Genomic DNA, 15,165 nt, shown 5'->3' with positions numbered 1-15,165 from the left:
TATCACATCAAAGATGTAAAATGAAAACTTGTGCCACGTACCATAGAGAATGTAACCAGGAGACTAATTACGATGGAAAATACAAAACTTTTCTTGAAGAGAGAGAGCGTGAAAGGGAGCGCGAGCAGGAGAGGGGCAGAGGGAGAGAGACAGACTCCTCAGGCCGACTCTGACCCCAGTGTGGCGCCTGATGCAGGACTCCATCCGTCCACCCTGTGATCACTACCTGAGCCGAAATCAAGGGTCCAGATGCTTAAGAGACGGAGCCACGCAGGCGCCCCAAAATAGACAATTTTGTTCAATTCAAGCTGGGTACTCCTGCCTGCAGAAGGCTTTCGGGCCGAAGCCTATTTTCTCTGCTAAAACCTGACATTAAAAACATTCCCATCTAAGTAAACACTGTGGCTTTCTCTCCTTGAATTCAGAATGATGAAAAAAGAATTGAGAAAAAAAATAATCATCTTATGCTATAATTCAAGGTTCTTTATGCTGTGGCCCCTGGGCGCCCAAAGCCCCCTGGGACAACAAACAGCAGGGAGACGCGTCCAGGGGGACACACGGGCTGAATGACCCGAGGGAGGCTGGTGCTGACACCACGGGCTGAGTACGAGACAGCAGCCTGCCCTCCAATCTCCAATCTCCATCCGTTGTAAAACAGGTATTTTTAAAATTTCCAGCAGATGTTGGCAAACAAGACAGAACACAGCTGGAGGACCAGAAATCGTGAAGAACATGCAGAACAGCAGAAAAGAGGATGCGGCAGATGGAAGATACGAAGCCCAGAGTGGTTCTTGACGAGGGGTGCTCCAGAAGCAGGCCCTGAGGACGCCCGAAGCCCAGAGCTGGTGCGAGCTGCAGGCTGGATGACGGGCCGGCCTTCTGGGAGCAGAGAGGCCGGGTGAGTCCTCCCACCCCAGGTCCGCACCAAGCACTGGGGAGCCCAGGCATCCGCCTCCAGGAAGGAGTCACGAGGGCAGGGACCTGAACTAGAAAGTTGGGGTAGTGAGGACACAAACACCCAGAAAACCAGAAACCAATGCACCTCTCTCATCAGAGCATCCCTTAGTCCCTTACAGGGATGTGAGGAATCTAATGACTTAACAAATTACATGTTAAAACTAAAAAATTTGACTAAAAAACTAAAAAATTGTGTGATAAGCAGAGTAATAACCATCTCCCCACCCCCTGCCCACATCCTAGAACCTATGGATTCCTTCCTTATGTGGCAGAAGGGGATCTGCAGATGGGATTAAATTACAGACCTTGAGATGGAACGAGAACTGAATGATGTGGGCAGGCCCAATTTTATCAGCAGTAATCACAAGGGACCTTAGAAGAGGAAGCCAGGAGGGTGAGAGTCAGAGAAAGTGATATGATAATGCAAACACAAGTCAGACAGCTTGGAAGATGGTCCACCATTGGCTTTGAACATGGAATGAGGGGCCACAATCCACAGAATGCAGGCAGCCTCTAGAAGGTTCTAGAAGAGAAAGGAAGAGAAGAGAAGGCAGCTTTCTAGAAGCCTCTAGAAGAGACAAGACAATAGCTTCTTCCCCAGAGCCTCTCAAAGGAACACCAACACCTTGGTTTTAGGACTTCTAACCTCCAGAACTGTAAGACAATAAATTTGTGTTATTTTAAGTTCATTCAGTTGGAAAAAGAAATTCAACTGATGGGCTAAATAAATGAATGGGTACAAGGAAAAAAATATACAAGGTGAAATTTTCTCAGAGGACAAAGTAAAAAGAACAGAGATCTAGAGAGCATGAAGGAATAGATGAGCCAAAGAGAAAAAGACAAAGTTTCAACATCTAATAGGATTTTAAAAAGAAAAAATCAGAGAGAATCGAACAGCCTACTTAAAGCATTAAAAAATGATTTCCCGGGGCACCTGGGTGGCTCAGTGGGTTAAAGCCTCTGCCTTCAGCTCAGGTCATGATCCCAGCGTCCTGGGATCAAGCCCCACATCGGGCTCTCTGCTCAGCAGGGAGCCTTCTTCCCCCACCCCCTCTGCCTGCCTCTCTACCTACTTGTAATCTCTGTCTGTCAAATAAATAAATAAATAAATAAATAAATAATCTTTGGAGGGAAAAAAAAGATTTCCCATCACTAAAAACAGTATAAGTAATCATATTTAAAGGGTCAGTGAGAACAAAGGGAGGGGAGGGGGTAAACCGATCTTCCCATAATTCCGATAGACTTGCCAGGATGGAGAGACAACTCCACAGTTACAGTCAGAGACCTCAACACCCTCTGCCTAAAAATTAATAGAAAAGACTAGACAAAATAGCCACGAGGTACAAGTGATTTGAACTACGTTATCAAACAATTTGACCAAACTGGCATTTAGAGAACCCTCCGCCCAACAAGAACGGAACACACACGCATTTCAAGGGAAGAACATTTACAAAGATGGACCATACCATGGACCATCAAAAGGAAGTTTCAAAAAATTTTAAAGGGTACAAGTCATACAGAGTCTGTTATTTAAGAAAAATGGAATTAATTGGAAATCTAAACAGAAAGATATGGAAAATCCCCCAAATATATGGAAACTAAATAACATATCTCAAAATAAACCATGGGTTCAAGAGGATATCAAACATGAAACCAGAAAGTATTCTGAAGAGGATGAAAATGAAGACAACATACCAAGATCTATGGGATGCTGCTAAAGCAGTGCTTTGAGGGAAAAACCAGCACTCAACACACAGACTGGGGTGGACGAAAGGACTCAGTGACCTCAGCTTCTACCTTAAGAAATGTGATGAGGAGGAGCAAGCAAAATCGAAAGAAGGAAGGAAATAATAAAGATCAAAGTGAAACACAATGAGCCAGAAAACAGCAAGTGACAGAGAACCAATGAAACAGAAAACTGGTTTTTTGAGAAGACAGTGAGACATGCATCCAGAGGTAGAGAGAAGACACAAATTTTCTATCAGAAACGAGAACAGTGGCATCACTACAAAGTCTCTATCTCTCACAAGGAAAATAAGGGAATATATAAAAGACTTTATGCAGTAAATCTGGCAACTTAGGTGATATGGACAAAGGCCATGAAAGACACAAACTACCAAAGCTCACTCAGGAAGAAACAGATAACCTCAACAGCCTAGTATCTACAGGGTAATTTGATTTGCAGTTAAAAACTTTTGCACAGGGAAACATTTATTTTAAAGAGTAACTTTAGCAGAGAAAGCTGACAAGCACCGCCTCAACCAGGTGGCCAGCAAAAGCATCGATACAATTAACTTCAATAGTAACGATTCACATTGATACCCTGAGAATGGCACTTGGCCTCTGTGGCCTTCCAATTCCATACTCCCAATTCCATATCCCCAGTCTCATCACGAAAAAAATATCGACAAATCTCAACTAGGGACATTCTACAAAATACCTGACCATGACCCCCAAAGCTGCCAAGCTCTTAAGAACAAAAGAAAGTCTCAGAAACTGTCAGAGCCAAGAGGACTGTAAGCAGAGATCATGACTAAATGTAAGGTGGTGTCTTGGATGAGATGTTGGAACAGAAAAAGGACATTAGGTAAACACTAGAAAATCTGAATGAAGTACAGACTTTAGTTATTAATAATGTATCAATACAGGGTCACGGGATGTACCAAACTTGTAAGATGTTAATAATAAGGGAAAAAAATAATAGGGGAACAGTTTAGGGTATATAGGAATGATGTGTACTATCTCTTCAACTTTTCTATAAATCTAAAACTATTCTAAAATTAAGTTTATTTAAAAAAAAAACCTTTCTCACAAAGGGTTTATCCCATGAATACAAGACTGCTTTAATTAATTTCACATAACTCACCATGTTCACAAACTAAAACAAAAAACACATTATCTCTACAGATGCCAAAGAAATTCATTCCTAATAAAAACTCTCAGCAAACTATGATGGGAAGAGAATTCAATCTGATAAAAGCATCTATGAAAAACCTACAGCTAACATCATACTTAATTATGAGATACTGAAGGCTACCCCCTCTCATATCAAGAAAAAACTAGCAGGTGCACACCAACTATTCTATTCAACATTATACTGGAGCTTCCAGCAGGTAAAAAGGCAACAAAAATAGTTAAAGGCATCTTGACATCCAGTAAGTCTTTATTTGTAGATGACATGATCCTCTCTATAGAAAAACTTACAGGATCTACAAAAAATCTGCTGAAACTAGTAAGTGAATTTGGCAACATGGCAATGTAAAAGCAAGTACAATAAAGGCAAAGTCAACAATCTATAGGAAAGACCAAGAGATAAAAATCAGCGGTATGCCTACACAGTAGCAATAAAAAATTGGTCACTGATATTTTGTAAAAATGATGTTTCAAGTCACATGAAAAATATAAAGTACTGGGAGACTGATTTAAAACTGTGTTAAGTCTTATCTACTAAAAACAGCAAAGCATGGCAGAATAGAAATTAAGAAAACTGAAATGGAAAATAGACTGTGTTCAAGCTTGGAAAACTCCATATTGTTAAACTGTAAATCCCCACTAAATTGATTTATAGATTCAACCTCAACCAAATCAAAATCTAAGCATGATTTCTTTTAGAGAAATTGAAAAGCTAATCCCATAATTCACATAGAAAAGCTACTAGAACGGCCCAAAGAGCTTTGGAAAAAGACCAACATTAGAGGCCTAACACCACCCAACTTCAAGATTCAGTATGAAGCTAGAGTAACCCACTATAAAAAGTTGAATGACAATGGGCATGCAATGGTAGTACATGTCATGATACGGCTTAAGTGTTATTTTTATTCTCATAACAGCATAAATAATTGATATAGGATATATCAATATATCAAGTTACCACTGAGGCTGCAGAATTGTTAAAAAAAAACAAAAAACGGATCAGCAGGAGACCACCATGTGGAAATCGCAAACACACAAACCAGATCAGAAGAGATGGGATACCAGTTTTCACGACTCTTAATCCCAACCTTGTCTATGCTACAGATGGGTCAGGAGATGGAGATCAGAAAGGGCTTTTAGAGAAATTTCTGGAGAGCCTGAAGGAGGGTGGGGGTGGTGTTTACGTTCTTCCCTATTTCACATCAAGTCAAGGGAGACTTTTAAAAAAGACCCGTAAGAGAGCTTGAAATGTGCTCCCTGGAGCTTTAAGAACAGAAGTAGTGGATGGAGAAAGAGAGAAGCCAACTACCATCCCTTTGCTGACACCAATCTTTCCCCTACAACAGGCCAGAACTTGAGGAGGGAGAGCCCAGCTTGAAATCAAGATCCTGCAACCATACACTCAAGTAAGCGGAAGACTGATGTTACCCAAGAGGAGCCACGTAAGTCACAGGGCTGCCCATGTCCTCACCAAGAAGTAGAGGCAACATTTTACATAACAGGGTGGGGTGGGGAGTTGTGCATTGTCAAAATGATGGTGCCACGATGAAAACAGTGATTATGAGTAACTTGGAGGAGGAGGTAGGGAGGGGAAGTACGTGGGAGGCTGAGGACAGGGAGCACAGTCTTCATCTGCCGTATCAGGAAACCACAGATATTATCCCAAACCAAAAAATTAAGAACTCGCAATAAAAGCGTATCATTTAGAACAATGGAGCTAAATACCAAACAAAGAGTTGAAAGTGGGTTCTTCTGAGAGCAGGAAATGAAGATGGGGAGAGGGTAGAAAGGGGGACAGCTGCTTTTCATTAAAAGCCTGGTAGCAGAGGGCGCCTGGGTGGCTCAGTGGGTTGAGCCTCTGCCTTTGGCTCGGGTCATGATCTCAGGGTCCTGGGATCGAGTCCCGCGTCGGGCTCTCTGCTCGGCGGGGAGCCTGCTTCCCTCTCTCTCTCTGCCTGCCTCTCTGTCTGCTTGTGATCTCTCTCTGTAAAAAAAAAAAAAAAAATTAAAAAAAAAAAAAAAAAAAGCCTGGTAGCAGGGACGCCTGGGTGGCTCAGTGGGTTAAGCTGCTGCCTTCGGCTCAGGTCATGATCCCAGAGTCCTGGGATCAAGTCCCGCTTTGGGCTCCTTGCTCGGCGGGGAGCCTGCTTCTCCCTCTGCCTCTGCCTGCTGCTCTGCCTGCTTGTGTGTACTCTCTCTCTCTGGCAAATAAATAAAATCTTAAAAAAAAAAAAAAAGCCTGTTTATTTCTTTCTGGGACTATATGCATATATTAGTCCCATCATTTTTATTTTTTAATTGAAAAAAAATCTCAAAAGATAACAACAGTGTTGGAAGAAAATCCCACGGGCAGGTGTGTTACAGAGAGACAGTTTGAAATCCATGGGCAAATAAGTGAACTTCAACTTCCATCCCATACAAAAACTAACTCAGAGTAGGCCATGGACTGAAATGTAAATGTGTACAACTCTGGGGGAAAAGCACAGGAGAACTTGTTCAGGGATAGACAGAGAAAGCTCAGACTTGACACCAAAAGCGGGATCTTAAAAGGAAGAAATGAGAAACTTAACTTCACACCACAACTAAAAACTCTGATCTTTCGAAAACCCTATTAGGAGAATAAAAAGAAGCTACAGAGTGAAAGAAAACATTTGCAAGCCACAGATTCGTCAAAGGACTTATATTCAGAATACATAAAGAACTCTAAAATCGTAACAATAGGGGCCCCTATTAGGCTCAGTTAGAAGAGCAACGCACTCTTGATCTCAGGGTCATGAGTTTAAGCCCCACATTGGGTGTAGAGATCACTTAAATAAATAAAACTTTAAAAAAAAAAAAAAAACCACAACTATAAGCTGGTGGGGGGGAACCTATGACTATCCCCATATGTAAAGAATGCGAATGAATCAATACAGCAAAGTCAACAACTGACAGGAGAAATGAATACATTACACGGACAGACAGTTCAGACCTAAGAAAATACCAATGGCAAACGCAACTACGGGGGTAGGGGGTGGGGTTCAACCTGACTGGTTATCACAGAAAGGCAAATTAAGATCGAATACTCTTTTTTACCCATGAGTGCTTGGCAAAAACGTTAGTCAAACGACCGGGTACGGGGAAACAGGCGCTCCTACCCCCGGAGCAGCGTTTGACATTTGCGCTCACTCTAACCTCCAAGGAAGACGTGCCCGTCGGCCCACGGAGGCAGACACAGTACCTGCTTCCAGCAAGTAACGGAAACAACCTTGGTGTCCGTTAATAGGGAAATGGTATATATAATGGAAAGCCATGAAGCTGTTCAAAACTCGGGGGACAGAGACAGATACATAGGCCCGGCACGGAAATATCTCCAAGAGAAAGGAAGCCGCGAACAGTACCCCTCGTGCGACCTTGTATTTGACAACCAGAAAAAAAGTCTAAAACCGTGTCTATACAGTGTCTGTAGACGGGGCAGGGTTCGTACCAAAGTGCCAGTTTTTGAAACCTGACCTAAGAATCCCAAACCGGGAAGCTGGAAAAGGAGCATTCCTGAGAGGAGAGGAAGGTGGGGTTCACCAAACGACCAAAGAAAAATGTGCGGGGTCTCAGGCGGATGCAGCAGGAGGCAGAGGCTCCTGGCCACGCCTCCTGGCCACGCCTCCTGGCCACGCCTCCTGGCCACGCCTCCCTCCCAGAGTACACTTAAGTACGCTCAGCCGCGCAGAACGCTCGTCTCACCTGTTGTCTTGGCTGTCGAGGCAGCGGACACCCCATTGAGCTCACTGGGACTCCTCTTGATGGGCCGTGGCTTATACTCTCGTCTGGGGACACTGGATGCGGCTGATATCCTGAAACACGCGTATGAAGACCCGTCAGACGCCAGATGGAGAAAGCCACGCCCCCAAGTGCACGTTTCTGAGCTGCCTGGGGAGCTTACGGACTTGGGGGAGGGGTGGTGGCCGGGAAGGGGGTAACTTCTACGCATTGGTTCGCGAGTAGCTCAAAGTGAAAGGTGTGATGTCCCCGGTGTAGTTTTTCAGCTATGTATTTGGGGGGGGGGGTCCTCTCACGGTCTCTGAGGCGCCTGTGAGGGTCAGGGTTCTACGGGGCACCCAGCAACACCACCTGCCTTTTCTCCCCTTGAGCTCACGGAAAGAGAAAGATACGCAAATGTGCTCGGGTGAGCACTGCAGGCTTCCCGCCCCCCCACCAAAAAGAGTAGAGGACCGGCCACACCTGAGAATTCTGCCACCGATTCAAGCAAACCTGCCTCCAAAGGTACCCATTCTCATCATCCCAGGGAAAACAATATTCTGTTATCAAATCTGGTCAAGAATGGGGTCTTTTTTTTTTTTTACCCCATTATATTAATGGAGTTACCGTGCCTACCACCTGTGAGAGTACTAATTTTCAGAGAAGTACAGAATACGTCATCGTTAAGGCCCGAGGGCAACAGCCATCTTTCTTTGGTCACTCAGAAGGTATTTTTGACTCAGTCTGTCTCCAAGTCAGTGTTACGAGCCTGGCCTGCTCCCTGTCCTGGTGGAAGAGAAACGCATCTTCTTTCCAGATAGTGACATACTTTCTGCATCATCTGTATCATCTCACACTTCTCCACATCCCCACACGCTGGCGAGGACATATAGGCCATCGCCGCCCCAAGCTCCGGCTCTCAAATCGGCAATGAAGCCGGGACAACTCTGCTGCACGAGCAGCTCCGTCTGGTCGCCCTGAACACAGGTCACAGAAAAGGGCTTTGGTGACACAGCAAAGGACAGTCTGCTCTGGCGATGGCCCAGAGCCACGTCCTTATTACCTTCAGGGCTGTCGCACACTCAACCCTGAAAGCCACCCAAGAAAATTCAGAACAGAATGGGGCGGTGGGAAGGGGTGGATGGAGGGACAGGCGGACAGAGGGACGGACAGACAGGCTGGCTGGGGTGGAGGCCCTCACCGCATCCGCAGCTTGCTCTGTAACTCCTGCAGGATCTCGGTGGACTGTCTGTGGTAGTCCAGAGCTGCCTCTACAAACACGGCCAACTGGCTGACTTGTTCTACCTGCGGCAAAAGTGAAAAATTATGCCAAGACCTGGGTAACATTCAGGGAGAGCATGCGGGTACCAGCACCAAGGACCCGGCTTTGTGTCGTCCTCGGCGCTGGTCTGTTTCACTTCCTGACTCTCGGGAGATTTTTATGCTGGGAAGTTCATGGACCTGAGCACAGGGGTGGGAGATAAAGCCTTTCCAATGACATGGGAAGCCAACCCTGAGTCAACGAACCCCTTCCTTGTGAAACGTCTCTACGGGCATCTTCTAAGTCAGATCAGGAAGCTAAGTAAATAAAGCTGTCCTCACGTAAGAAGGGAAACCAGGGGCAGGGTGGGCACCAGGGCAAAGACTTGCCAGCTCCCGCTGTGTCTCGTTGCTGTCCGCACAAAATCATGGCCATGAACGTAACAGCTGAAAGGAATGACGTCTACAGCCTCTGGCATCTCTCATTCCCTTGAATTGAGACATTCATGAGATGTGTGACCAGATCACAGCGGATGGAAAAGCTGAAGTAGAAAAGCTCTATCGTATAAGAAACCCTGCGAGGCCGGGGGGTGTGTGTGTGGATTGAGGAAGACATGTCTCCTGTGGGAGCTTCCTGGCTTCCCCCGCGTGTCTGAGCAGCTGCTGGAGAAAAGCAGGACTCACGACGCTGATGTCGACAAGCCTCGGACGCAGGACCTCTGGGCTGGGGTGATTAGGACCCCAGCTAGCGCCCCATAACCTCCAGCTCCAGAGAAGGACACAAACCAAAATCAATCCCCCCTCATCCGTCCAAAGCATCCCCAAAGCCTAGGCGTCATTCCCACATGCTAAGCAGCTTGAGGACAGACTTGCCCCGATTATCCCCCCCGCACGTACCCTGTGAGACCAACCTTCAAAGACCCAGGCTGCTTCCATCTGCTGCTACAGACCGTGCTTTGCCTGCCCTTACGCTCACTTCCCTTCACACGCACCACTTGAAACATGGATTCAGCGAGCACTTACGACCCACAGCATCCCACTGGTGACCCGCCGTGCTCCGCATCCGAACAGGAAATCCTGCTGTGCTACATTCACTTTTCCACGCTCGCAGCAGGAAGAGCACCAAGCCTAGCCTTAAATTCCCCAAACCCGATAAACACAACAAAGACAGCCCCTTGGAAATTCTACGGATTTCTTAAGGTTCACCTCTCTGGCTTTCCCTGTGAAACACGTCCCGTGCCATGGCCCAGCGCGACCACAGCAGAATCTGCAGCAGGAAACGGGCTCCCCGGTGGGGCAGGGGGTGGGGGCAGCGGGCCGGGTCCAAGCTGAGCCCCACCTCGCTGCCTTGAGTAAAGTCAACTTCTATTTTAATGCCCACTTTGAAATACATTTGGCATTTCTCTTTTCAAAGGAGCAGTGAGGAAATGAACTGGAAACGTACAGGGAGGAAGGGGGTGGAGAGGGAAAGATCACCAGCTCTCCGGTCTGGGGGCCTCAAACAAGTTCTGTACCCTGGAGAGGCATCTGTCACTCTTCGGTCGATGGCTGACTTTGGGAAGGAAAGGAATCCCAAGGCCCACTGAGAACAGCAGTGCCGCGAGCAGCCTGCATACAGTAGGCGCTCAATGCAGCCTGGAGGAGAGATGGTACTACACCACAAAGTGCTTGCTGGAAGCCACGTGGTACCACAAGCGGAGGCGTCCGGCTGTCCCCGGGCCATCAGCAGCAAGGTGCGCGCGGGTGGTCTCTGCTTCCCAGACCCCGGTCAGGACCAACCCCCAGACAGGCAGAACCACGGCAGCGCTAAAGCCAGGCCTTGCAAGCACCCTTCCGGAAGGCAGAGCGTTTCTGCGCAGGCCACACCGCTCGATCTGGCCGACCCGCCTGCTGACTCCGGGAAGGTCACCTGGGACGCGAAGACAGCGGTAACTCTGCTTCCAGCCGGGACCGGTGCTGCCCCGTTGCTGGGGCCACCTTGGGAGCAAAGTGGGACCACGCACCGTGGAAGGGTTCACACCACACACACAGCGCTCCCGGCTCCGGGTAAAGGGCCCTCGCTGCTAGGATGGCTCACACCCGGCCAGGGGCCCGAAGCAAGAGGCTCGGACGGCCCAGTAAGCTAGAGGAGGGGGGAGGGAGGGGCCAGACAGGCCCAGGTGCTGGCAAATGGCGGGTGAGGATGAAGAAGGTACTGGGGTGGGAGGGGGTCATGGAACCAGAAAGAGCTTGTGACGGACTAAAAAATGGCCTCCATAGACGCCCAAGACCCATGTCCCCAAATCTGTGGCAAAAGAGACTCTGCGGGGGAGTTAAAGGTCTTCAACTAGACGACAACCTGGGTTATCTGGGTGGCCCAATATCATCACCGGGTCCTACGAGAGCAAAGCAGGAAGGTCAGAGTCCAAGAAGGAGGTCCCTGAGGGGAAGCAGAGGCAGACATATGAGGACACCCAGGCTTCGCGGCAGACCCCACACCACTCCGGGCTTCCTGGCTCCCTTCCCTGTGGCAAGACTCAGTGTCTCTCCAGGGTGCCACCGTGGGTGCTCTCTACTCCACGACCCTCTCGTTAGCTGCAAACCCATGGCTGATTACACGCATGTGAGGCTGCTGGGGGTACTGAGCCCTTGTGGATGGAGGCAGAGCACTGACGTCCCCGTGCTACTGTGGGCTGTGGCCCCAGGGACACTTGAATTGGATCTGGGCCACTGAGGTGACCCGGAGACCAAGTGCAAAGGATCTGGGCTGAACCCAAAGGAAGGATGTCTCCGAGGACTGCATCGTGTAGAAAGGTCGGCTCTCTGCAGGTTATGGAAGCAGGTGGCCACGTACAGCAGGGCGGAGAGGCACACCCTGAAGGACACGGCACGAGGAGAGAGGACAGGGTTGGCAGCAGGTAGCGTCTGCCCCCAGATGCCCAAAATCTGCAGCGTGCCCAGTGTGTGCGGATAAGGAAACGCATCTCTTCTGGAACTCGACAAGCCGTCCCCTCCCACAACGGAAAACGACACATTTCCAACAGAGAGAGCATCTTCAATTTGAACTGTGGTGGTCCAAGTGATCACTTGTCTGTCCTATCAGAGACCTCTACTCCTTCTGGACCCCCCGGAGAAGCCAGAAGTCTGGGCACAAACAGACGTCTTTGCTAAGAGGGGGAGAGCTTTACCCAGAGTTTCTGAGGAAGTCGGAACAAGGCAATTAACTCAGTGACCTGGGTCACAGCCCCTTGGGCTTCCATTCCCCACTTCACCTTCCTAAAGTTAGGTTTCCTGCACGAAGTTGGTCACATGGTGCCAGACACATGTAGGTCAAGTGACTGTCCAGGGATAAAGAGCTGAGCAGAAGTGAGACCACATCAGAGATCAGGTGGTCTGCTCCTCGTTGGGTGCCTTCTCTCCACAAGCCCAGTTTCTCCTAATGGACCCTGTGCCACATGTCACCAGTCCCTTGAAATGACAGCGATAACGATGGTGTTGGAAGTGCCCTCCGGTCGAACAAGTCTGAGACGCTCCCCGCTGCGCCCTGTCTCAGGAATCTCTTCGAGGTGAATTTCTCCCGTTATCACATGAAGACTCTTGGGATCAGAAAACCTAGTTCTGTCCATGTGAGGATCTGCCAACTCACTTGACTGTAGAGACGTTATTCGTGCGACCTATTGTGTCCCACGGAATGAATTTTGGAAAAATGCCGCTCGGGACCAATGGAAAGAACCCAGGAATGTGCAACCCAGAAACCCCACTTGCTGCGGGAGCCCAGGGACAGAGGGAGGATGCCCAGGCGGGAGGCAGCTGTCCGTCCTCACGGGCCTGGAATGGGGGTCTTCTAGGTGCTCTCTCGGGCTCCTGTCAAAGTCAAAGACGTACCTTCCGTGACGTCAAGGGGGAGGGATAAGCTTCCCTGCAAAGAAGGGAGGAGGGGGTTAGCAGGCCGGCACGGGGGATACGCCGTTCCCAAGAAATGGTGAAGGCGGCAGCCGACCTGCTCCATTTCCCGCTCCCCCACCTCAGAGCGGACTGTGGTGGGCGCAGGGGCCCCTCTCCTAGGGGGAGCCCCGCCAGTCCCAGCCAGGCACGTCCCAAGGGCTCAGCCACAGGCCTGTCCTCCGGGGGCCCCGGGAAAGCTGGCGGACCCAAACACCTGCGGGCTTGCGTCTGCACCGGGAAGAAGAGGCTAACCCCGCGAGCGAGAGGTGAAGAGATGCCCAAGGCCTCCAATCCGGCCCTGACGGGCAGGACAACCGAGGACCCCAGTGTGGGGCCAGAGGAGACTTCTCTTTGCTTCTCCCGCTCGCAACTCTGCCAAACTCAGAGAGGAAGACAGACGCTAGTCTCCTCGGGAACGTCCGAGTGACCGATTCGGGTCCCTCACGCCACCCCTTCCTTCCTTCTACGTCACAGGTGCAGGGGTGCTCTGTCTGACCGAGGGCGTCGGGGGCCTCCGATAAGCAGGGTGTCTGCACCCAGCACCGAACAGGCAATAACTGGGTCCTGATGCCGTCTTGAGTACTTAAGAACGTGGGCTCGCAAGCCATGATCGCCTTCCCACTCTGCCCGCCTCACTGCCCCGGGGGGTCCAAGGTCTAGACTTCAGGGCCGAGGAGGCAGCTGGAGTCCCACCACGGGCCCAGGCCCACACGGCCCACACAGATTTCCAGAAAGTTCTGTCCTCTGGGCGAGGGGCCGGTACGTGTCCCTGGTTCGGCTGTGCCTATTTGTCTCTCAGCTGGGAGAATACAGATGTGAGGACAGATGAGCAGACACCCCCTGATAACCCCACAAACGGCCCGTTAGCTGGAAAACCCTAGGCAAGAGGCGGATCTCTGGCGTTATCTGGTGAAGCTGTTCTAGAGTCTTTGCCACGGCTACAGGACGTGAGCGCTGGACAAGACACCAGCCGCTCCCTGGACAGTGACACTCTGGGGTTTGAACCGTTGGTGCCAGGCAGAGATGGGTGGGCAGCACCGGGCCACACAGGCCACGGACACGCCCCTGCCCTCGCTCCATCCGCGGCGCTCTGCTCATCTCCCTCCTCCAGCCCATCTTCACTCCTGCTGGGGAGGAGATGAGGGAACGTTCCTTGATCACTGGATGGCTTATTCTGCTCCCAAAGCCAGCGTTGCGCAGCCGGAGGCCCCGTGTCTCAGAGTGCATCTGGAGGGCTGAGTTAGGGCGGCTTCCGTCAGCTGAGGGTAGAAGGAGCAGAGGTCCTAGCTGGACACCCGTGGGCCCCTGGCATCCCCTCTAGCTCCGCTGCCAGGAGGCCTGGAGGCTTCATTCCTGGGTGTTCTCATCGGTGAAAAGGGCTGCCCCTTGGTTCCAATCTGGCTTCTGTGTCCATTCCTCAGAGGGGCGACCAGCTCTGACCCCAAACCTCTAGCTCACGATGGTACCAGCATCTCCCACCTGTGTCTGGAGGAAGTCCCCACAGCAGGTGCCAGGCCAGGCAGAAAGCATCGTCCAATCCCTGGACAGACCCACCACTTTTACCTGGGAAGTTAGACTCCTGCCACCTTTAGTGGCAGGGTCAGCTCCTGGAGGAAAACCCAGCCGTCCCGAAGCTTTACTCCCCCTCCAGGGCCTCCTCACCAAGAACGGCAGCAGGCACAGCTAGAAGGGGCCGAGTGGCAAAGGCCGGGCAGGAGCTGGTGACCCAGAGAGAGCAGGAAGTCAGGGCTCGGCGGGCTGCAGAGCCCCTGGGACTGGCCTGGGTGCAGAGAAGGGCGAGGGCAGGGCTGAGAGCTCTGTGAATGCCTCCTCCCCCTACGCCCTGGTTCTCTGTCTTTCCCCCAAGTCACCTGCTGTTGAACCCCAAACACCGACCACGTCCCCATCCACCTGTCAGGTCTGAGGGCTGAACTGGAGAAGATTTTCTAGACCACGCCTCATCCACAGGACTGCCAGGCCACCTGGGTATGGCCCAGACACGCCGACAAGGCAAAGGTCAAGAGAGTGCCCTTCTGGGTCTGACTGCTGTTGCCCCGAGAACAGGAGGACGGCAGCCTTGCGAGTGTCCTCCACTGTGAGCCCGCGAAGGGGGAACGGTGAAAGGAGGTGCCACCCCCAGCACCATGAGTCACTCAGCAGATGGCCCCTCGCCACTGTCACCATCGCTGCCATCACCCCCAACCTCTCAAGCGCCGCTCTGGCCATTCCTACGACACTCAGCAAGCCGGGGGACCCGGCTGAGTCCAGCAGCTAAAGACGGCACGAGGAGCCGAGGGCAGAGAAGGGGAAGGAGCCGAGTTCCACGGCGGCTCGAAAGTCCTTAATCGTCTTCGGATTCCGGTCTCCTCCCACCTG

The 15,165-nt window shown here is 50.5% G+C and overlaps 1 protein-coding gene across 1 annotated transcript in view; it reads right to left on the bottom strand.

Annotated features, from left to right (window-relative positions):
• LOC111152657 (SH3 domain containing GRB2 like 3, endophilin A3) overlaps positions 1–15,165 on the bottom strand; it is a 50,856-nt gene that overhangs the window by 17,247 nt on the left and 18,444 nt on the right. Inside the window, exons 6-7 of the mRNA XM_022511203.1 lie at positions 8,807–8,910; positions 7,591–7,700 (exon numbers count right to left, since the gene is read on the bottom strand). Coding sequence (XP_022366911.1) covers positions 7,591–7,700; positions 8,807–8,910 — 214 coding nt within the window. The remainder of the gene's footprint in view (positions 1–7,590; positions 7,701–8,806; positions 8,911–15,165) is intronic.

Source organism: Enhydra lutris, unplaced genomic scaffold (assembly GCF_002288905.1).
Source record: "Enhydra lutris kenyoni isolate GAN:26980312 unplaced genomic scaffold, ASM228890v2 scaffoldscaffold29, whole genome shotgun sequence".
NCBI classification, from domain to species: Eukaryota; Metazoa; Chordata; class Mammalia; order Carnivora; family Mustelidae; genus Enhydra; species Enhydra lutris.
Note: the sequence above shows the minus strand (reverse complement) of the source record. Positions and strands in the feature narration are given on the sequence as shown.